The sequence below is a fragment of the Idiotropiscis lumnitzeri genome, chromosome 12 (genome assembly GCF_059441095.1).
Source record: "Idiotropiscis lumnitzeri isolate Australia: NSW breed Sydney's pygmy pipehorse chromosome 12, RoL_Ilum_1.0, whole genome shotgun sequence".
Lineage (NCBI taxonomy): Eukaryota > Metazoa > Chordata > Actinopteri > Syngnathiformes > Syngnathidae > Idiotropiscis > Idiotropiscis lumnitzeri.
The window spans coordinates 8,944,416-8,967,602 of NC_142402.1; the positions used below are offsets into that span (position 1 = coordinate 8,944,416).

Consider the following 23,187-nt stretch of genomic DNA (forward strand, 5'->3'; position numbering starts at 1 on the left):
AGTGGTACATTGACTTAGATGTTTGATTTATTCCATGATCAAAATTCCCCTATGAAATAATTTGAAACATCCATCCATCCATTATCTATACCGCTACTCCTCACTCGGGTCGCGGGGGGCGCTGGAGCCTATCCCAGCTATCACACGGACACCCTGAACTGGTTGCCAGCCAATTGCAGGGCACACAGAGACGAACAACCATCCGCGCTCACGCTCATACCTAGGGGGCAATTTAGAGTGTCCAATCAATCTGCCATGCATGTTTTTGGAATGTGGGAGGAAACCGGAGTACCCGGAGGAGACCCACGTAGGCACGGGGAGAACATGCCAACTCCACACAGGATGGCCGGAGCCCACGACCGATGGGGTTTCTCACTGTGAGGCCATCGTGCTAACCAGTCGGCCACCGTTCCGCCCTAATTTGAAACACTATTAATCTATTCCAAACCACCATAAAACACAATTTTCTTGTTACATTTTAGCCCATTAGGTGCCAGTGTTTTCAATAAAATATTCCGTTTTTAGATCACAATTTCTAAAGGCTGTAGCTTAAAAATTGTTCAAATGAAGCCAACTTTGACGTTTAAAGTGTCAAATTAAGAAAAGTAGAATCATATTTTGGAATATAACTATAAAAACATAATGAAGGAGGATGTAAATAAATAAAATGGCTTTGGAACACACAACAAAGCCAAAAGACACAAACCTCCACTGTAGCATTCAAGTGTTGACGTTTGTCTTTAAGAGGCAGAGCCTATTGAGTGACATCACAAGCTCTGATTCCAGTGCAAATTGGCCAATTACCACACGGTAAGTTCAATGAGCACACCTTTTCATTTTGTTTGCATTTGGTTTAAAACTTGTCTTGCAACACAAAGCAAAAAAACAAAAACAAACAAGTTGTATCAGCCATGGGACTGTTTCTTGAACCGATCAGATTTCAAATGTGTCCTCGGCATTTTTAGTGCATCTGCGTCGCTCTCCTTTTTTTCCCAATTCACTAGAGCGTGTCTGAAGCGCACTCATAAATGCAATTAGTAGAATAAATACCCTTAAGTCAAGGTACCACTGTCATAATTCACGGTTGTACATCGAGTAACCTTTGTTTCTCCTTCATTTCGCAATACTGCCCCGAGTGTTTCACCGATGACTTTGGTCAGTGTTTGAGATGTTCTCCACAGAGGATGTGGAATCCAAACTGAGCAGTGTTCCCAGGTACGCTTGCTCTTGGGTGTCTAGCATCTGATCGGGCCTCACCGGGGGAGCAATGTCAGCTGACTGGGGCGCCAGGGCGTATTTCTCTAAAAATGCCAACTCTGAATTTTGGTAACCCGAATTCGGCTGCGGTTCTTCAACTTGCATGCTTGCATGAGTGTCCAAATGGCCCTGCCCGGGTCTAACCGCCATCTGAACGGGGTCTAAAGTATCAGGCACACAGACGTCCGAAGTTGTCGACTTGGGTTCCGGACTAAAAGAATTCGGGCCCATCTTGTCCTGGCCAAGGGTTCCACTGAGTGGCTGCTCTAGAAAGCGGCTATTGTGGACGTGGTCCACGTGATACTTGAGCTTATCTTTTCTCTTGAAAGCGGCGTTGCACTGTTGGCAGTTGAAAGGACGGACGTCCGAGTGGATCACCATGTGCTTGGTCAAGGTCTTTTTGATCCGAAACGTCTGGTGGCACTCCGGACAAGTGAAGGGTTTCTCACCTTTTTTGCAGGAAAATCAAACAAATGACAAAATCAAAATTATGTACAGTGTAGTATTGCAGGATTGGTATATAATCGTATCAAAGTCAAAATTGCTCTAACATGACAACACTAGTACAATGCACCCATGGTGGATCGGGTCAAAGCCCTGTCATGAACACCAAAAATCCTCAAATCGTTGATAACCCCCGCTAAATTTGGAATTGCATATTCAGTGGCTAAAAACACTTAAAACAGAGTTGTTCATAAAACATGAAAACCATCATAAATACGTTACATAAACAACTGCATTAAGTAGATACTCAATCGCTCTGATGTATTTTTTTTTTCATTTTAATTTAGTTTAAAGTGTGGCCAATATGTACGTTATGGACCGGGCAGGAATGGGCAACAGCCAGCCCCTCCACCCTCCACCACCGACCACGCGCCCCACCGTGGGCAATGAATGTTTGTCGGTCTGTAAAATATCGCTCGGGCAACGGGTCCGTGGCGAAAAAAACGATTGGGGACCATCGGACCAGCATAATCAACACGGTAGCTCAAACTGACGCGATCACATGGACAAAATGAATTCAACCTAATGACAACACAGATAATCCACAAGATGGCGCTAAAGCAATATTTTCATAAATTGGCCTGAAGGCCAAAAAAGCAAAAGGGCTTGTCAGCAAATAATTGGAGAATTTAAAAAAATGTGAATATATAAATTATGAACAATACAATAAAACAATCACCTGAGTGGGTCCTGAAGTGCATTTCCAGACTGGACTTTCCTTTAAATTCTTTCTTGCAAACGTCACATTGATGTGTGGCTGTTTTATACCTACAACAATACGAATGAAGATAAAAAAATTACAGATCAAAGACAGAATAATACGGGTATAATAAATGTAAGATACACATATATGTTGACAACACACTTCTGCCACACTTTCTCCCCCAAATGAACAGTTCTGTAGTGAACCGCTAGGTGATCCTGGCGCCGGAAACACTTGCCGCATTCTTCACACTGATGAGCTTTTTCCTCTGAAATAAAGAATGTATACTAGAAATAGTCAAATACAGTGGTGGCGGAGGTGGTAAATTGGGGTGTCAAAATGTCATTATGCAATACATGAGTAGTGAGAAAAAAACTGCTTTGAGGGGTGATTTCTTTTATCGTGGTATATATATTTATACTTGTTTTTTTAATGACAGTAATATTACTGCACCTTACTGAGTCAGTGGTGAAACTCTTGGTCATACAAATTTCTGCAATCGCAGAAGGAGTAGCACAATGACCATTATAACAAAGGTAAAAATGTGGCAAAAACTGTTTTTATTTGTTCCATTTTATTTAATCACGTCATTACCGTATGTTTTTATAAAGTACAATATTCATAGACTGCTATTTGTCCAAAACTAGTTAAACTCTCAAGGCACACATGCAAGTTCATTAGACACATTAGTTTTTTTATGTTTAGTCTGAGAGTAAAATTCAACCATTGGACTGCTTCAAGCGTCTTTTTTGAACAACTGTTCACTGTCTAGCCAGCTTCTGCTTATTGTCAAATCTACTGAGTTGAGGTCACCGCCGCCACACAACACTTCCTATCTCACATTTTTTGCTCCTTAGTCAATGTCTCAAGAAACTCGTAAATCAGGTCACGCGTATGCAAACCACCAATACTTCCCACCACCTTCTTTTTGGCAGTGAGAAACACTTCTGCTGCAATGTTGTGAGGATCATTATTTAATATTTTTGGGGGTTCAAGAGGACTGTACCAGAGTGCGTTTTCTTATGTTTGGTCAAATGATCGTGGCGTACGAAGGTCTTCCCACATTCGTCACACTCGTAGCGCCTGTCGTTACGGTGCATTCTTAAGTGGAGCCTGTTAAAAATACGCAATCACAAAGAAATTCACATTCAAGGCAATAAATAAAACCCAAATCTCCTGTGACCAACCTGTATGAGCTCTTGTGGCGGAAACTTTGCCCACAGAGACTACAGACGTGAGGCTTCTCGCCACTGTGGATCCGCATATGTTCCAGCAACGTTGTTCTACCAGCAACAAAAAAAAAAAAAATGTTTTCAAAGGCAGCATTCGAACAAATGGTCACTTAGACAGTGTGAGAAAGATCCTTTCCCACCTTTCCCTTACTGATTTTCCACACACAAAGCACATCCACTTTCTTTTCCCTCCATGTGTGCATTCAATGTGCCGCCTCCTGTTCCCGGAATCATTGAAATTTCGTCCGCAGATCTCACAAGGAAAAGGTCCTGAAAATGAGAAAGGTGTTTTTTTAAAATGAACGGAAGTCAAGTACGGGTTGGTGATTAGGGCGGAGTGGTGCTGGTCAGAAAATTAAATTGAATAATAAAATATTAATTCATGCAAATTTGGAAATGTTAATTTTAACTGATTAACTAATTATTTGTTTATTTTAAAAATAAATTTGTTGTTGTATTAATAATTATTGTATTTTTTAATAAGCATTTTTTTTAAATAATTAACCAGTTTAATTCATGCTGAATGTATTTTTATTATGGATAACTAGTTAATTATTTTTGAGAGTTTTATAATTAAATAATTCTTGCTCACTTGCTAATACTCGACTGCAGTTAAGCATTCCTACTATTACTTTTTCAATGTAAAATATTTTTTTTATTTGCATTTATGTAAAGAGTTCCATCCATTATCCAAACCACTTATCTTCACAAGGGCGACAAGCCTATCCCAGCTCATTATTTATAACTTATGAACAAATTATTTTAGAAAATACTTTTGTATAAATGAAAGAGTAAAGTGAAATTATTCATCCTCATCTGTTATTGTATTACTTATTAATTAAATTCATATTTTCTTAATGTATATGTAAGAGTAAAACTGCTACATTAAGACAGTGGATATCACACTATAGTTTTTTTTTTTTTTTAAGGTTAACAAAGGTTTATTACAGTGCTTACTTTTAATGTGTATGACAGGTAAGAGAGTTAACGTTTTACTTGAAATTGTCTATGCAGTTAACAGAGGATTTAGGATTGAGAAAATTTGACCTGTGGATTATTTCTCCAACAACTGAACTAATCTAACATTACAGGTATCATTTTATTTAAATATTTAACACACAAGTCAAACTCTAATATATATTTTCAGGAATAATTTTCCCTCTTATTGCTCACCCAGGTGGTACTTTTCTTGGTGCTTGAGCCTGGAAAACCTGGACCTGAAGTATTCATCACAAAAAGCACATTTGAACGGCCGTTCTTGGGTGTGCAGGATCATATGCTCCTGCAAGTGAGTCCTTCGGGTAAAAGACTTCAGGCAAATCTGGCTCAGCAAGAGAGGAAAGAAGGATTTAAGTCATTTCATTAAATACATGTTATGATTACTAGATAGTGGTATGCAATTAAGTCAGGGTCTGAAACATTTGAATAAAATTAAATTAAATTAACAGCAGCCCTCACAGGACATTTCCAGCCTTCACTCTTCCGCTTCCTCTTACTGAGAAACTCTTGGAGGTGTTCTGGGTGGAACCTGGCAGGACAGAGGAGAACAACATGTTGGTTGGTGTTGAATCCCTTAACATCCGGATACAGCTGTGTATGCATCATGGGTTCATGAGTGTGCGCATGCTAGATGCACTGCGTTGGTGCTTTATGATCCCCTCCGAAACTCGAGGGCACCTGGTCTCACCTCCGGACGTGCTTGGCCAAAGTTTTAGTGCTGGCGTGCAGCTTATTGCAGAAGGGACACTTGTGCTCTTTCATCTGGAAGGGAGCGTTGCTGGCGTGCTTCTTCTTGTGAACAGTCAAGTTGGATTTGGTGGAGTAGCGCTGCAGGCAGACGTCACACTGGAAGGGTTTCTCTTTTGTGTGCACTCTGGTGTGACTCTCGTACTTCCCTAGTAGACACAGGAATCACCAATGATGTAAGTTGAAAAACATGAATTTCAAATACATCCATCTAGCCATTTTCTGTACCGCTTCTCCTCACTAGGGTCGCTGGGGTGCCGGAGCCTATCCCAGCTATCTTCGGCAGTATGCGGGGTACACCCTGAACTGCTTGCCAGCCAATCGCAGGCCACACAAAAACCAACAACCAGTCCCACTTGCAATCACACCTCGAGGCAATTCAGAGTGTCCAATTAACCTACTTTGCAAGGAAACCCACGCAGGCACGGGGAGAACATGCAAACTCCACACAGGAAGGCCGGAGCCGGAATCAAACCCACGACGTCTGCACTGTGAGGCCAACATGCTGACCAGTCGGCCGACTATATTTTTTTTAAATAAAACAGTAAATGGTGGTGTTTTTAATAAGCCAAAATTTTGTAGCCCCGGAATACCTATGTGGTTGGATCAGAAAATAAAAACTGAAAAACATTGATTCAGTTATATTAGGTGTCTACGCATATTAACGTTAAACCTTGCCCAGATGGCTGTAAGTCTTTAAGTTCATCCATGAGGGCAGTTGGTCGGAGGAAAAAGAAGAGCACCAAACAACAACCTCTAATGCTCATTTGAGAACCATGCCAAAATTTATGTGCACACTGCCTTGACAATAGAAATCTGCCAAAATTAATTCATTTATAATCAGCATCACTAGTATGATCGATTTTATTTAACTATTCTATGTTTTTGTCAAATTATCAAATGCAGACTTGTATGCTGTAATGGTTTAAAACAGTTTAATGCTATAAGTTTGCTATCGAGTACTACCTAGGTCTCAGTTTTTACACATTTTCACCAATTATCTTGAAACATATTTAGAAACAAATCTTTTGAATTCACTTTAGAGAGACTTCAATTAAAGCAGTCAAAACAGAACTTGCACCGGATTCTTTTTTTAATGTAATGTATCTGTGATTCGACTTAAGTACACAGTGTGAGTACTTTTGCGACCTGTGATGTTTAAGCTACAAAAACTTCACCATTCCCACCTGCTCGATCAAAGGTCTTGTCACATTTGGGGCACTTGAGAATCTTCTTGCTGGCGATGCGGATGATGACAGGGGTCAGACCTTCGGGATAAACGGGACCTGGGGCTGGTGCTTTACCGGCCTCCTCAATCGGGCCCTCTTCTTCCTCGTCACCCCAACTATCTTCCACGTGTGATGATCTAGTTTCATCCACTACCAGTTTGTATTCTGCAGCTTCTTCTTCATTCCATCTTTCTTCAAACTGCTCCTCTGGTGATTGAGTTATTTGTGTTTCCTCAGTGCTGTTCACGCACTCCATATCGTCTTTCTTATACTTGGTCGGTGGTTTCCTCCTTCGAGCAGATCTCCGCATGGTAGCTTCATTATTGCAAGACATCTTCGGGCTTTTACTTGGAGTTTGTGCCTGATCATCAGTCAAACTTGTGTCCTGTGGTGAGTTTTCTATGCAAACTGGTTGATCCAATGAGCCTTGAGTGGCTATTATTAGTGATTTGGTCTCATCACCACTCGCAGGGTCGTTGTTTGGCCCTTCTTCACACAGCAGCTTTAAGACATCCATCATGTCCAGGAAGCGGGCTGCTTCAGTCACAGCCTGGCGCTCCGTCTCGGCAATAACGCACTCCGATGTGTACAGCAAGGCAAGGAGGTGCTCGAAAACTGAGTCCTCCACGTGATCCAGAGTCACGTGGGTCATAGCGGGGTTTTTGGAAAGCTCGGCATGAAAGTAACTGCTTCCGTGGGCCAAAACCACTTTATGGGCGCCGTACAGCTTTCCACCCACGGATACGGATACGTCACAGAACCTCTGCCGAGTCCGATCTTCGTTCAAGAAGTTCAGTAGGTTGAGACTGTGATTCACCATGGTCAAGTGCCGGATTTGTGGGACTGCTTGTAGGGTCACTGCAGAGCTGGTTGAGGTGCCAGGCGGTGTAATGTCGTGTTTCAAAGCCTTGCTTTGCCTGCTGTATTTGGCAGGCGAAGAATTGCTTGTTCTTTTCTTCATTGGAGCACTTGAGGATAGCATGAATTAATCCTGAGGAGCAAAACAAGTAAGTGCATGAACATCTAAGACAAACGATGACATTGATACATTAAAAACACTTTGCAATATATGATGCAACGCAGTTGTACATCACTGGAATCTAAAAGACAACAATAAACAATTTCTATGACTGATCTAGACAAGATCTGAGGAGTACCACCTCCTCCGAGGCGCTGCTATGGAGATTTCCTCGTCCGCTTCTTCAAAGGAGACTTTTGGCGGCGCTTCATCTTATTAAATTGACTCTTACATTATTCTACTTAACATTTTGAGTTAAATGTTGCCCACATGGACTCCATTGCAGCCTGGTCATCCCGGAACGGGAATTATGCAATCTGCGGCGCCTACTCTTATTTTTTCATTTCTCCTTGCCCTCTGTTAACTGTGGACTGTCAGGTTTAGAAGTTATTGTGATCTTCAGCGTATCTTACAGGACATATTAAGAACTTTGAGCCTTTTCTGTGATTCAGGGCTGTACACTGTAAATATACATGTCCTTACTTGAATACTTATTCAACAATTTACATTATAAATCAAGCCTCTATTGAATATGCAAAGGCAAGCTTTAGCTGTAAAAGTGCCTATAAAAAGACTATACACTCGTGTTCAAATGACTGTTTTTTGTAGTCTGAAAAATGACATTTTTTTTTAATTCCACCGTTAACGTGAGTTAATGAGATTACACAAGTGTGCACACCTTTTCGTAACTTTACATTCATATTAATGTAAAATAGAAGCAGCATACCCCTGCCACCATTTAAAGTGCTGCTAATTAACCCCAAATAAAACCCAGATGGTAAAGTAGGCTTTTGTTGACTTTTTTTGTCACACTTTCTAGCAGTTGAGAAGCCTGGAGGTTCTATGCCAACGCTGACGGACTGATTTATTTCAAACGCATATATTCCCTCTTGTGTTTGGGAGATTTTGTTATGATCCGATGAAAACAAGATTAAACTTTTTGGCCGCAATTGCAATTGTAAAGTTACACTGCTCGTCATCGAATGAACACCACACCTACAATGACGCATGTTTCGGGGATGTTTTTCTTCTACTGGAAATGGGTTCTTAGACAAAGTGAAAGAAACTATGAACACTTCAGTCAGTCTTACCATAAAATGTTCCATCTTCTTCTAAAAAAATCAAAAATGTCACAAAAGGCTTGCTAGAATATCTGAACTCTATCTGGGGTTAATCTGTGGAATTTTAAATGGTATCAGGTGACAACTACTGTATTTAACACAAATTTGAATGTGATTGGTTAATCCTGAACACAGTAACATCTCAGTTTATAAGAGGGTGTGCAGTTGTGTAACCACATTATCTCACGTTTAAGTTTACTTAAATTAAAAAAATCTATTGAACTTTATAGGTTATACGTCACATTTACTGTGGAAGAAGTTGTTTATTTTTTACATCACAAACAACTGCCATTTAAACAGGGGTGTGTAGACTTTTTATCGTATTACGACTAAATCCGGTGTACTTGACGTTTACAGTATATTATATTAAATGTGTGTAAAAACATGCATCGAATTGTACATGAATCAAATCAATGCTTAGGATGTTAGTCGGCTATAAACAATAACAACAAAGGGCGTTTTGCTAGTGGTGTGTCTGTCATTGGCTTTAAAACAACCCTCAAAACTGTGTTACTTATGGTAAGGTAATAGGTATAACATAATAATAAGGTAATTGCAAAGCACTTCCATTCTTGATTAAAAGAAAGAGCTGCGGTTGTGCGTTTGCTCTCCACCTCAAGGACCCCCAACGTGCTAGCAGCCACAGTACACACAGGGCCCCCCTCCGAGGAGATGTTGACAAACAACCTCAATGCGCTTACGGATATTAGCGTTGCAATTTTTGAGTTTTTTGTTTTATTTTGACAAAAACATACCTCAAATACGTGAGCCGTATTCAAAAACACATGTGAAGGCGAGCCAAATATTCCTGTTGTGAGGAAAAAAAACGAAGGAATAATAATTTTCTCTATATCGGAAACGACACTCCTTCCTTCCGTCATTCCTTGGGTACGTCGCAACAAACGAATCGCCCATTGGTTGCTCAATTATTGTTTTAAAATATATATTACGTAGTAAAATTTTACAATGAATCGGTCATGTTAAATTAATAGTTATATTATAAGACACAAAATATACATCCGTGTTTAAGAAAAAAAGCACAAACACAAAATCGGAAGTGTTGCTGTGGGACGATACGTTTCCCGTACTATGGACTCTTGGGTAATGTAGTCGAATTTTAATATGAACGGCACGAGAGGTCAAGATATTACATACTAGAGACAGTATTAAAATAATATTGTAATATTTAAGGTACACAAATGCTGCGTTTTCACACAAGAGAGATGTTTGTATGTAAAGAATGGATGGATGAATGTCCACACTCTTGACTGTTTGAAAAATCTTTTACAAAAAAGTTCAAGATATGCTAATCAAATTTCTGAGTTGTAAGCTGTAATACTTTTTGAGGATGGATGTACCAATAAAATTATTTTGCTTGTAAAAGATCCGTACAAATAAATCTATGGCATTACTTTCATGAATACTAAAGAAGGAATTAGAAACTTGTACATTAATAATATAATAAATAAAAAGTATGAATGAAATAAATACAATGAAAATAAATACAAAAGAGAAAAATACAATAAAAATATAAATATAACTTACGTAAAATAAATAAAATAAAAAATAATATCTAAAATAAACACAATTGTATTGTATTGTATTGTATTGTATTGTATATGATGTGTATTGTGCGAGTGTTTGTGGAACAATTAACAAACTATTTTTAACAGTACTTAGTAACGGTGCTTAATACTCAGTACTAAAAGGCATTTGAACAGTTGATCTGTCTATTTAACAATAAATAAAGTACTTTTAAACAGTGCGGTTTTAAGATACAAAATCACATGTTAAGATGTAATTTTCTTCCCTCAGTTCACATCATTGCGACTTCATCTTGGCATTTTTTTGCCAGGTTTTATTCTTGTATCCCTTCCCTAAAAAAAAAAATATTAAAACCGATGCCATAGTTTTTTAATAAATTTCTTACTTTTTTCTTAAAACTAGGCAACTTTTTAATTCCGGTGGCATTTAGGGATATACAGTATAAGAAGGTTATGATTTATTAATTATAATTGTTAGAATTATAATTAATGGATTATTAATTAGGATGATGAAGGGAAAATCTCTTTATGGGGGTCCCCGAACGGAAAGAGTTTGATAACCCTTCTTTTACAATTACAAAACAAACAAAAAAAGGCTGTCCTAAAATTTTTCCAGCTTTATATTCAGTTTACTACGGAGCCTTTCAAGGACAGACTGAGATTAGCGGAATTGACCCGAGTTGCCTTTGAAAGTTTATGCCTCAAGCCAGCAAGAAGCTGTGCCAAGTATACTTAGGACAGATTTCTGAGAACATGCTACAGTACATGCACGTGTTCACAGCATGAAAACTAATATGAATTGAATACTGATGTATTTTCAGACATGCTTCCTTTTTTTTTTCTCCGGTGCCATTGAAGAATTTCATTGTAAACGTTAGATTGACAATACCACAAAAGACTTAGCTAGTGCTAGTGGAGTGTGAATGCATCCACAGACATATTTTCCTTTAAAACTGTAGCTAAAATAAATGACACACTATTTTTTTTTTCAAACTACTTTCATATCAATTTGTTCCGCACAATTGCATTTTGTTTGTTAAACAACTACACTAAGAAAAAAGAAACAAAGTCTAAATGTGATGGTTTTTACCCCTGGATGAGTCATAAGCATAATGAATGATTTATTTTCAACAGACTCAAAGGAATTTTGAATAAAATTCTCTACCAAATGTTTGAGATTACACTTGATGGCTACAGAACTGCAAACAAATGCCAGAAACATTTCACCAATCTATCCATTCTCTGAGCTGCTTATCCACACTAGACGTCGCGGCTGTGCTGGAGCCAATCCCACCTGTCTTTGGGCGAGAGATGAGGTACACGTGATTGGTTTTAGTTTTCCGACATTTTGCTACGCTAAGATTTTGTTAAATCTCAGGACGAAGCCGGCAGTTGCAAGTCAAGAAACACTTGTGTTTTAAAATCTAATATATAACGACCAACGAACAAAAGCCTCTCGGAACACAATGTTTGCATATCTTGATGACTTATTTAAAAAAAACTGAAAAAACAAAAGCTGCTCGTTTTGTCAATTTCTTTTCATTCAACCAAGGGCAAATCCTTTTGTGATGTTTTCAGAGGGTGAAGTGGACCGAAGTAGAGATGTCCACATTTTGGGGCCTGCTAATCCCGTTATTTTGATATCGTTAGATGGCAAAACACTTTCACAATGACTTTGAATGGACAAATTGTGATTGGTCCCTAATGTGACTCCCACCAAGACATGGAGGAAGGGGGAGTGGGACGTGGCCATGTTGATCATTACCAGGCGTTTTTGAACTCCTTTGTTTTGTGCTGATTTCTCCAAAACAAATTGATAACATAAAAATAAATAAAAATTAATTAGTATTAAAATACAAGTTTATATGCCTCTCCTAATTAAAAACAAAAAAACAAACATTTAGCTTGTTCAAAAAAAATCAACCATTCTGGCACTAGGATCCCTTTAAAATGCTAATTCATCAGTAAATAAAGAATACAAGTTTGAGGCATTATACCACAAAGCACTCTGCTGTTTTTTTTGTCCACCAAGGAAAATATTGCCCTGAATGAGAAAATATTGTATTTGTGATTTCCTCATCTTGACTGTGTCTAAAACTGTCACGTTTTATTTACTGTTGATTACATACTACAGTGCAAAACATTATTTTTTGCTTTAAAAAAGAATGAAAATGAGAAGAAAATACTGAAAAATATTTGCATTTCTCACTTAATAATAAGAATAATAAGAAATGTTTTAAATTGCATAAATGGAATTGTGTGGTTGACAATTATATCAACTGGAGAAGTTTTTGTGAACACTTAGGTTTTAATTGTACATTGTTTCCACTGAACCAAACTCTGTTTTCTAATTAAAAAAAAAAAAAACACAGTTCAGAGTCAAATCTTCCTCGGAGGGATCACTCGAATTAGCTTGCAGGTTGGAGCACTCCATTTGCCAACACAATTAAAGTGTAAGACATTGTAAGTGCATTAGCCTAATCTCTCCAATCTTGGCTCGCCACGGTCCAAGCGCGCCACTGAGCACACATGCATGCATGGAGGAGCAGCCATGATGATGGCGCTGCATACAATTCCCCAGCTGGATTTGGTGCAAAATGAGGACATTCCTGAATAACTATTAATTTGGAGGATTCGAGGAGGACAATGTTAAAATTCATTGTGCATATTTGGAGTTTATGGTGGCTTTTTGAAGGTAGGCAAACAGTATATATGATTCGATTGTGTATGGTGTGGGTCAATTCTACATAATATGAAGCAAAGGGGTTTTTAGTCATTTTACTTGCATATGAAAGAACTTGTCAGTCCTGAAAATGTGGCATTTCCTTCCTGTATCGCTCCAATAGAAGACAATTCGATACGTATCTCAATATAGTTGAATGTGGAACGATTTGATTGGATTCGATGCACTGGCATCTTTTCAATAAAAACGATTTTCCGATTCAAATCAGTTTCTGCTCTACCTCTAATAAACAAAATTGTTTAACTTGACTTGTGATTTGCTTAACCAAGGGACTAAACTTAATTCGCTTTAAATTATTCATGGGCTCGGCTTAATTTATTCGATTTTTGTCATTTGTTTGATTGTTTTCACAGTAACTTGAGACACAAGCGCTTTATGGTGATAGCAAACTCCACTCATCTCACTTCACAATAACAAATATCATAATGATGCAATCTTTTCTAGGCATACTCCCTGATAGTGACATCAACGGATGTGAACTACAGCCATGCTGGAATGGCGGCGTGTGTGAGAGTCACCTTGGCGGTTTCAGATGCCTTTGCTCCCAGCAGAGCCTACACGGCCGTCTATACGGGGGACAGACCTGCAATGTTGCACTTTCGGGATGCGATGACAACCAATGCGAAAACGGTGGCATATGCTCTCCCTTATTTGTACACGGGAAACACACTTACTCCTGTATCTGCCTTGCCGGCTTCTCAGGCTCCAAATGTCAGACCTCCACTGTTTTTTCATTTGAGAGCCAAGGGTACATGTACATAGAGACTCATCTGGTTGACCCAGAAGCCCCTCTGAATGTTACACTCAGCTTCCGGACAGAAAAACTTTTTGGGACTCTCTTGCAACGCAGAGTGGCTGGCCTCCTTCTTAGCATTGAGCTAACGGATGGACATCTGTGCCTCCACAGTCTCAAAAACCAAGGATCCAGCACATTGGTTCAGCAGCTACCAGAATTTATCTCCAACAACAAATGGCACACACTGGAGGCCTCACTCGGCGGAGTGGTCAGCCTGATCCGGCTCCTCTGTACTGAGGGAAACTGTGCCAGGGAAAGCAAACCAACCGATGTCCAAGTTCTTGAGGCAGCCTCCGCTCTCCCTCAACCTGGGACGGTGCGTCAAAGCCTCTTCATAGGAGCAGCTCCCGGCTACAAAACAGAACCTCCGCGTGCTTTTCTGGGTTGCTTACGAGATGTGCTTGTGGATTCCCATCGGGTGGTGCCGAATACGTCGACCAAGGGTTCTGACGCTCAGGTTAATGTGACAATGGGATGCAATAACAACGACAAATGCGACGACGGACCATGCCAGAACCGAGGCCGCTGCGTGAGTCAGGGCTGGAGGAGTTACACATGCGAGTGCCATCGACCTTATGAGGGTGGCAACTGTGCAGATGGTAAGATGTTACTAAAGTATATGGGTCGCTTTAGATTCAGGTTTTTGCTTCAGGATTTTCCTTTCCTATCTTCTTCATGCAAGGAAAACCAGTAGTCCTTGATGGAAGGGTTGTTTAAATTCTAAAAATGCTTCAAAGTGGTGCCACTTTTAACATAGGTTATTCCTGACCAAACTTTCCGAAAACATGTTACCCATAATCCTTCACAGCTGCAATATTCAAAGCAGAAGCCCACCAAAAAAGTTTACCGACTCTACACAAAGACGCCCGAGAATACAAGAGCAAAAAAAAAAAAAGAAAACACTTTGGGAGACGAAGCTAAGAATCGCGAGTAAGTTACTATTATGCTACATACAAAGTTAATATTAGACGTAGTTATTTTTAGTTGCCCGTAATTTAGACCATAAGAAAACAAAATGCCCACTGTTAATTTAAGAAAGATGACTGGGGGAAGTTAATTTCTACATGGTTATTAGTTTAGTCTCTTCATTGTTTCTCAATGTTGGTGATCAAAGGAGCGCTTTTTAAAATCCATCTTCAAATAATGGTAGTTTCTGGAGACTCAAGTGGCAGTACTTCCCATCGCGTGAGAACGGTGGTTGGAAAAGGAGAGTTTAATTCACTTTATCGTCTTTTCCTTTGTTGGAAAGGAACCAACTTTTCATCTTGACTGCTTTTTAATTGTGAAAAGTACAATATAAATAAAGGATTTATTAAGAAATGACTGTAGACAAACGGATCATGATTTGTCAAGTGAGCCAGTGTTACTGCAGGATGGCCGAAAGCCATGGCAGAGGATAGTAAGGTTAGTCAGCAGACTTTAAAGTAGCTTACATGTAGAAATAGCAGGGAGTTCAGACACATGCAATGAGGAGGCATTCAAGGAACACCTGGGCTCAGGATTTGCAAAAACGTGGGCTTGAGTAGCTTATCTGGAATAAATGAAAGAGTCTTACCAAATCACGCCAAAGATAGACTGCATATAAGAGCTGCAGAATCTCACAAAATAAGTTCACTTCTCACATTCTTGTGAATATTTTACCGCATCATTTCATGGGACAACACTAGGAAATCTTTATTCATATCTGGGGAGGAGTTTTTTTCAATGAGGTGCCATATTGAACTTCCAGTGACCAGCAAGCGAAATTAAAACACAAAATTGAACACACCTGCTCCCTATTCACACATGAGCTCTTGGAAAACTAATCACATGTCACATGACACCCAGGACGGGAAATGTTTCATACAACCTGCTTTGGATAGTTTCACATAGGCGTGTACTCGCTTTTGTTGCGAGCTGTTTAGACATTATTGGCTGTGTGTTGAGGTAAAAGTACATTGCGATACAAGCTTCACACAGAATAATGTGCTTCTCTCTTTCCCTTCACAGAGTACATCACTGCAAGGTTTGGGAGCAAAGACTTGGAAAGTTATGCTGTCTTCTCAATAGATGATGAGCCTGGAGAGACTTTGACCGTGTCCTTGTTCATTAGAACCAGGCAGCCGAGAGGACTCCTCCTGATCCTGGCCAACAGCACCAGTCAGTACCTTCGGCTCTGGCTGGATCAGGGCAAAGTCAAAATTCAAGTCAACAACTTTGAGACCTTGCTCGGCCAAAGTGTGATCAGTGATGGCCATTTTCATCTGGTGACTGTGAAGCTAGACGGTCCAGAGGTAACCTTGATCCGGTCGGCTCAGGTTCAAAGCTCACGACCCATAAGGCACATCTGGGCCCATCGGGGGGATCAGGTCTTTGTGGGTGGCCTAGCGGACCCGAGGGCCTCGGCCACATTTGGAGGCTACTTTAAAGGGTGTGTCCAAGATCTGAGGATGAATAATAAGCGACTTCAGTTCTATCCGATAACAACTGTTGTGGAATCTTACAAATTGGAGCAGCTGATCAGTGTGACGCCAGGATGCAGCAGTGACAACGCGTGCGCGGTACGTTACTGACAATATATTTTATTCAATAGGCAGTGGTGGACAGTGCATTTGATATTGAGCAGTCTTGTATAAAGTACCTGAAAATGAAAGTATTAAAGTACAGTATTTGCTCTACTTATTACTTATGAATCGAAAATAATTAAATAAATGGACTAATTAAGAGCATTTTTTTAATTGGGTGGTTAGAATATCATGTCTGACTTTTTGTTGTCTTTCTTTTAGTGGAGTGAAAGTGCGAGTTTCCAGACATGTAAATAATTCAGTACAGGAATTATACTTCAGCAGAGTAATGAATATTTAAACTCTGTTACAAAACTTCAGCAAGTTCTTACTTGCTATAATACCACCACTATCATGTCATAATTACAGAAACCATCAATACAAACAACCGATCCATGTGCGTAGACTTGCACTGCTGATTCGACATGGCAACCTACAAAGACTGGAATTTGATTGGACTAAAGAATAAAAACTGAATGAAATCAACAAAATTAGCAAACACTTAGTCGTTCCAGCTCACCCATCTGTGAAATGAGGATAATCGCAACAACAAAAAAAAAAATGAATGGATGGAGATACCTCAGAGCAAATTCAGCCTCATTTGAACATACTCCCTGTCATGAGAAAAGTAGATTGATTTGATCTTTTTCTGTAATCTAGGTTAACCCCTGTCTCAACGGCGGTGCGTGTTACTCCATGTGGGATGACTTCACATGTAACTGCCCCCCGAACACGGCAGGGCAGCGCTGTGAGGAGGTGAAATGGTGCGAGCTGTCTCCCTGTCCCACCTCCACTGTATGCCAGCAGAGCTCGCAGGGCTTTGAGTGTGAGCGATATAAATATATATTTCACACTTTTCTCGCCTTGAAAATCATTAAGATAAGAACATCAAGACACTGTCTTAGAAGGAATTAGGACTTTAGTGAAGGCTAAATACCGTACGAGCATATCTAATCTTGGGTTGTAAACTCCAGAGGGAAGTGTATGCGGTCTCCCCGGTCCACTGACTTGTGCGAAGGCACCAATTAATTACAGAGTGTCTGATTACAGGAGGGAACCGAGTTGAAGCAGGGATCCTACACAGGATTCCTCTAATACATGTTAATCCCTGGTTAGATTAAGTCGGCCGCCACATGCCGGTGGAGGTTTGCGGTGATGAGTCCTGTAGGAGACCACGTATGCGATGCAAGGAGATACGGTCAACACTTCTCACTTTAACTTTGTATATTGGACGTGGGGTGACATCTCAGGGTGAACCTAGAATGCACCAAGTAATAAATTAGTTATATTTGTGTATTTTAGGAAGAATGTCACAAAACCAAAAAGAAAAACAAAAAAACAAAAACATATTTCACCTTATGAGCACGAGCTATTGATATGGCAAGTTCCTTGAAATAAGGTCTATTCTTGACAAATCAGATGAAAACACCAAACTCAGAGCAGGTGTTCGTGCAACGCCCTGGAAAGTCTATTTGGAGGCTTGCACTGAAACTCAGAAATAAAAACACAAGCTCGATTTAACAGATGCTTTGGCGTACCGACTTCAGATAATTCAAAGGCTTCTAGCGTAAAATTATGATGCCCAACCATCTGAAGAAGGTGCGGGTAAAGTTGTCACTCGCTGAAGCATCCGTTAAATCAAGCTTTGTATCAAGAACAAGACAGTGCAATATAAAAAGTCATTAGCCTCTCTAAAGAATGGTCAGTGTGGATTTTTGAAATGTCAGCGTTCCAAAAAATCCTTAATGTCCTACTTTTTCCTCCCTTTGATAGGTCTTTCCAACGTAACAATTCGCCCAGAAAGTGGGATTTTGCACTACCGGAAGAATGCGAAGAACAACCGCACCATCAGCCTCACCAGTGTCTCTTTCAGCTTCCGCACAAGACAGACTGCTGCCACCATATTGCATGCACAAAGTCGCTCCAAATACGTCACGGTCTCCCTTCAGGACTCCCGAGTGGTTGTGGAGCACCGGGCCGGATTGGACCAGGACAATTCCCCCATGCAGAGTAACAGTCCCGTCTGTGATGGACAGTGGCACTCTGTGAGCCTCAACAAGGACAATCCAACCTCTGAGTGGATCATAAGTGTGGATGGAAGCAGAGTGGAAATATCCACGTTAGGTGCTGGGGATTTGGATTTTCTTTTGGAGGGAACAGACATTTTCCTAGGCGGGCTGAGCTTGGACTCCCCAGTGAGTTTCTCAGGATGTTTAGGTCCTGTAAAAATCGGAAGCCTTCTTCTTCCTTTTCACTTGGACGCAGACTTGAAACTTCTCAGGCCGCAGGAAGAGCAGGTTTCGCAGTTGAACGTCAACGCCCGTCCACACTACGGCTGCTGGGGGGCAAGCGTATGTGCGTCCAACCCTTGTCAGAACAAGGGTTTGTGTGAGGACCTGTTCGACTTACATCATTGCAATTGTCCCTCGACGTGGAGTGGTCCATTGTGCCAAGAACCGAGCGACCCCTGCGTGGCCAAGCCGTGCGTTTATGGAGACTGTAGCAACGTTCCAGGGGGCTACCAGTGTGTGTGTGAGCAAGGGTACACAGGGGCGCAGTGTGAGATGGAGGTGGATTTTTGTGAGAATAGCAATTGCAGTAATGGTGCGACATGCCTCAAAGGAGTCCAGAACTACTCATGTCTCTGCCCCCAGAACCTCACGGGACAATATTGCAAGTTAGTTTTAATCATCATCATCCATCCATCATAAAAAGCCATTTGAGCATGTTTTTAAATATCAAGCTTAACCCTCATATACTGATCAGGTCAAATGTGACCTATTTTGATTTTTGACGGATACATAAAAATTCAAATACTTTGTTGTCCTTCTATCATGCCAAAGTTGTAATAAGCGTAGCGGAATCAAACGTTACTAGTATGACAAAGTTGTTCTACTAGTGAGCTGGATTGTCTTACTAATGAAGATAATGAGTGTACTAGTAAAAAAAAAAAAAAAACCTTGGCTGGATATCGAAATAAATGCTCAAATGGGACCCACCCTCCTGAAACATCTTGACCACTCTTGTACTGATGGAAACTTGTCTCTTACAGTGTGAAAATTCCCGAGATCCCGTGGTACATTGAGACAAACCCGTAAGTGCTGCAACGTTAAAGAAGTCATGTTTAACTTTAAGATTTGAGCAGTTTAACGGCACAGTGGACTACTGCTTAGCACTTCCATTTTCCCAGTTTGCATGCGATTTCTCTGAGTACTCCGTTTTCCTCCCAGCTTCTAAAAACATGTTAGCTTGATAGCTTTATTCAACACTCTAAATTGTCCGTATTTGCCCTGAGATTGGCGAGCATACCAGTTCAGAGTGAACCACGCCTAGTCGCCCAAAATTGGATGGAATAGGTTCTAAACACACGACACTTAGATCAGTCTGGTTTTTGCTGAAAAATACTCAGGCCTGCTTTTTACACCGACAAAAACCAATGGCTGTAGTTTCATTTTCATCGTCATTTTGTGACATGATGAGTTTGTTAGTTCGGTTAAAAAAAAAAAAAATCATTTGTTTACTGTAAACACAATGAGATCGGTACACTGTTACACTGTCCAATATTTTTGTGTTATCCCTTGCGCTTACTCTCTCAAAATATATTACATCACGTGTTTAAGTGGATTTGCATTATTTAAAAAGTGTGTTTGAAGACCTTCAAAAATGAGTGCCATAATGCTATAAAAACATGCCATGGAGTATTTAGGGTAGTTCAATATGGTGGATTTCACTTATTGTGGAGGTGGTCTGGAGGGTAACCCCTGCTATGGAGGGGGAGGGGCATGTTTGACTACATTCATTATTTAATATTTTCAGTGTACTCTCAAGTCTTTTCAAGTAGTTGATTCCTAAATACTGTGCCATGGAAAATTAGCAATTTTCCAAATTTAATTATTTACATCAAATAACTTATCTTGGTTTATCTATCTATGCTGGTGACGTATAATAACAGGCAAAAAAAATTAAATGCTCTTCCACTACCAGCACGCAGTACTATTTTGGTGACGTTTTTGTTTTGTGGTGTGCTGCGAGAGTTTTATAACGGGAAATAGTTGCGTTGCGGGATACTAGACGTAACTACTCCACTGTTCTAATGTTGTTTGTATCTTTTTGGGGGGGGTCTGTCAAGTCTTCCTCAGCTGCCTGTGTCAAAATGTAGCGGAGCAAAATGGAACTTCAGCTGCTTTAATGGAGGGAATTGCTCAGTAGTGGACAACAGTTGTTCCTGTCTACCTGGTTTCTCAGGACAATGGTAAGAGATGCATCTTTAGCATTTGATTTTAGTCGAACGCCTATGTTGGACTAATTGTACGGAAAAGGATTAGGGCCAGTGAAGAAAAAAAAAAGGTTGGCAGGATTCTGACTTTATTCTCCAAATTTTTATTTTAAAGTCAGAAATTCAGGATTAAAGTCAAAATTCTCACTTTAAAGTGAGAAAATCCCCACTTTAATGTCAGAATTCTGACTTTATTTTCACAATTCTCAATTTGAAGTTGGAATTCACCCTTGAAAGTCAGAATTCTAAGATTAAAGTGGGAATTCTGAGGCTAGTCAGAATCCTGCCAAGGTTTATTTTTTTATTTCCTCACTGGCCCTAATCCTCTTCCATATAATTGAATCCACATACGGACGCCAGAAATACAAAAAAAAAGATGCTTTGAGGAAATTTTTGTGAATGGAGACTCAATCGACAGAAATAACACAAGAAATGGAAATATTGCAAGGAATGGTGTGAAGAGATTTTACAGTACAAATGAATTGCTTTTTAAATTATTTTAACAAAATTAAATCTATGGCAAAAAATATGCATGCGTATATATCCAATGTTGTAAATGTATAGTTGATTAGATTGCTCCACATCTGATCCCTACAGTGAAACAATGTTTTATATGATGCTTTTGTCTTTCTCTCCTTTCTTTCGGCTGCAGGTGCGAGAAGGACATTGACGAGTGTGCATCCGACCCGTGTATGAATGGAGGTTTCTGCATCAACTACATCAACAGATTTGAGTGTGTGTGCGATTTGAATTACTCAGGTATCCACTGCCAAATAGACGTGAGCGACTTTTATATCTACGTCTTCCTGGGACTGTGGCAGAACCTGTTCCAGCTGGTGTCCTACCTCATCATACGCTTGGATGACGAGCCCGAAATTGAGTGGGGGTTCCAGTTTAACGATTAGCTCACATTTGTACACAGACGGAGTGAAAAGTAATGAAATGCAAACAGCAAAAATGGGGGGGGGGACATGAACATTGGGCTGGGTGATAAGGCCTTAAATTTTAACGCAAAAACAAGACTTTAATTCCTTTGTTTTTGTTGTATACTGAAGACATTTGGGTTTCAGATCAAAGGATGACTATGAGATAAAAGTTCAGGAGTCCAGCTTTCATTTTATGTTCACATCTAGGTGTGTTAAACAACTCAGGAGAGAGTGTCATTTGTTTGAATGACTGTTGCAATCTTCTTTTGAAATGCTTTTGTTTGTTTCTGGGGGTTTCTCCCTTCAGTCTCATCTTCAGGGAGTGAAATGCATGCTCTATAGGGTTACGGTCTGGTGAGTGGCTTGGCCAGTCTAAGTGCTTCACTTGCTTCCCCCAATGAAGTCCTTTGTTGTAGTTTATATTTTTCTGTAAATTGCCAGACAAAATGATTTTTTGTAGGCTTCGGACTTCATTCTGCTGCTATCATCATGAGCATGAGATTTGGTATTGTTTTAATCGTCTTTTGTTGTTTTTATGTTTGACATTTGTGACTGTCTTTGTTTTTATATGTTTGATTTTTTTTTCTGTCCTACAGCACTTTGTATGCAGCTGTGGTTGTTTTTGAAGTGGTCTATAAATAAAGTTGAGTTGAGTTGAAATAAAAGTTGGAATTCTTAACTTTAGTCTCATACTCATCTTTTGAGACCCAAACGTCTTCGGTAAACAATCAAATAAAAACAACTGACATTGCCGTTCCAATACTTTTGAAGGGCATTGTATGTGAGAAAAACTCGGGCTCTTTCCAGATGATTTAAGAGAACATCAGTAAAATAGTTGTGATTTGGGTGCACCTACCTCAGGTCCAAAGCGTTAAACACGGCTAATTAATTTGTGTGCAACACTCTCTAACCTTGCAATTAGATCCTTTGTTGACAAACGTAAAAAAGTAAATTATTCCTCTCATATTGTCCTGTTTTTTTTTGTTTTACTTGGGGGGGTTGTTTTAGTAGGTCTTTTTTTAAACTAGTCACAAAAGTGGCTAAATGCAGTGACCAAATACAATTGTGCATTTGAAACTAGCACTTGTTTTTTAAACTATGCTGTTAGTTTAAGAAGTGCATGTAAGCAGGAATGTGCTCGGAACCATGGAAATGGAAATAAAATGCCTTAGCTCATTTGGAATTTTTTTATCAAGGCATGTTTTGAGTGTTCTGTGAGACATACAAGTTATGAACTAGCATTTATAGTGAGAATATTTCAAAAATGGTCCCATTGAGTAAACTAAATAAAGAACATGTTTTACATATCAAATAAATTACTTTAAATTCATTTCTGTATCATTATAGCAAGATTTTATTTTACAAAAAAAAATCAATACAATTCTTCAGATTCCACTACCTCAATAACGATAAATGTGCGATAAATTCCCCCTGAGGACCAAAATCTAAATAAATGCAGGAAATGCATATTAACTGCTTTTTTTTATTGACCAACTGGTACACATTAGTTTCAATGAAAAATAAAAGTACAAAAATCATTTGAATAAAC

The 23,187-nt window shown here is 39.6% G+C and overlaps 2 protein-coding genes across 4 annotated transcripts; one reads left to right on the forward strand and one right to left on the reverse strand.

Annotated features, from left to right (window-relative positions):
* Nucleotides 1–815: 815 nt before the first annotated feature.
* zbtb41 (zinc finger and BTB domain containing 41) lies at nt 816–15,536 on the reverse strand. Of its 3 annotated transcripts, none has more exons than XM_088310709.1 (11): nt 15,449–15,536; nt 6,630–7,662; nt 5,384–5,591; nt 5,155–5,224; nt 4,870–5,017; nt 3,837–3,966; nt 3,652–3,747; nt 3,471–3,577; nt 2,627–2,732; nt 2,441–2,529; nt 816–1,706 (listed from the first exon to the last, which is right to left on the reverse strand). In XM_088310709.1, exons 2-11 carry the CDS (start codon nt 7,651–7,653, stop codon nt 1,141–1,143), a joined length of 2,544 nt encoding a protein of 847 aa, XP_088166835.1. In that variant the 5' UTR covers nt 7,654–7,662; nt 15,449–15,536; the 3' UTR covers nt 816–1,140. The 3 variants fall into 3 exon arrangements, with proteins under 3 accessions (XP_088166835.1, XP_088166834.1, XP_088166836.1); XM_088310708.1 differs by lacking the exon at nt 15,449–15,536 and adding an exon at nt 9,566–9,841; XM_088310710.1 differs by lacking the exon at nt 15,449–15,536 and adding an exon at nt 8,781–8,915.
* Nucleotides 12,861–22,046, forward strand: LOC148325758 (protein crumbs homolog 1-like). Its single transcript, XM_088310707.1, has 8 exons — nt 12,861–13,049; nt 13,542–14,492; nt 15,883–16,433; nt 17,097–17,262; nt 18,210–19,113; nt 19,489–19,530; nt 20,566–20,688; nt 21,365–22,046. The coding sequence occupies exons 1-8, from the start codon at nt 13,001–13,003 to the stop codon at nt 21,615–21,617; spliced, it is 3,039 nt and encodes a 1,012-aa protein (XP_088166833.1). The 5' UTR covers nt 12,861–13,000; the 3' UTR covers nt 21,618–22,046.
* Nucleotides 22,047–23,187: the final 1,141 nt, after the last annotated feature.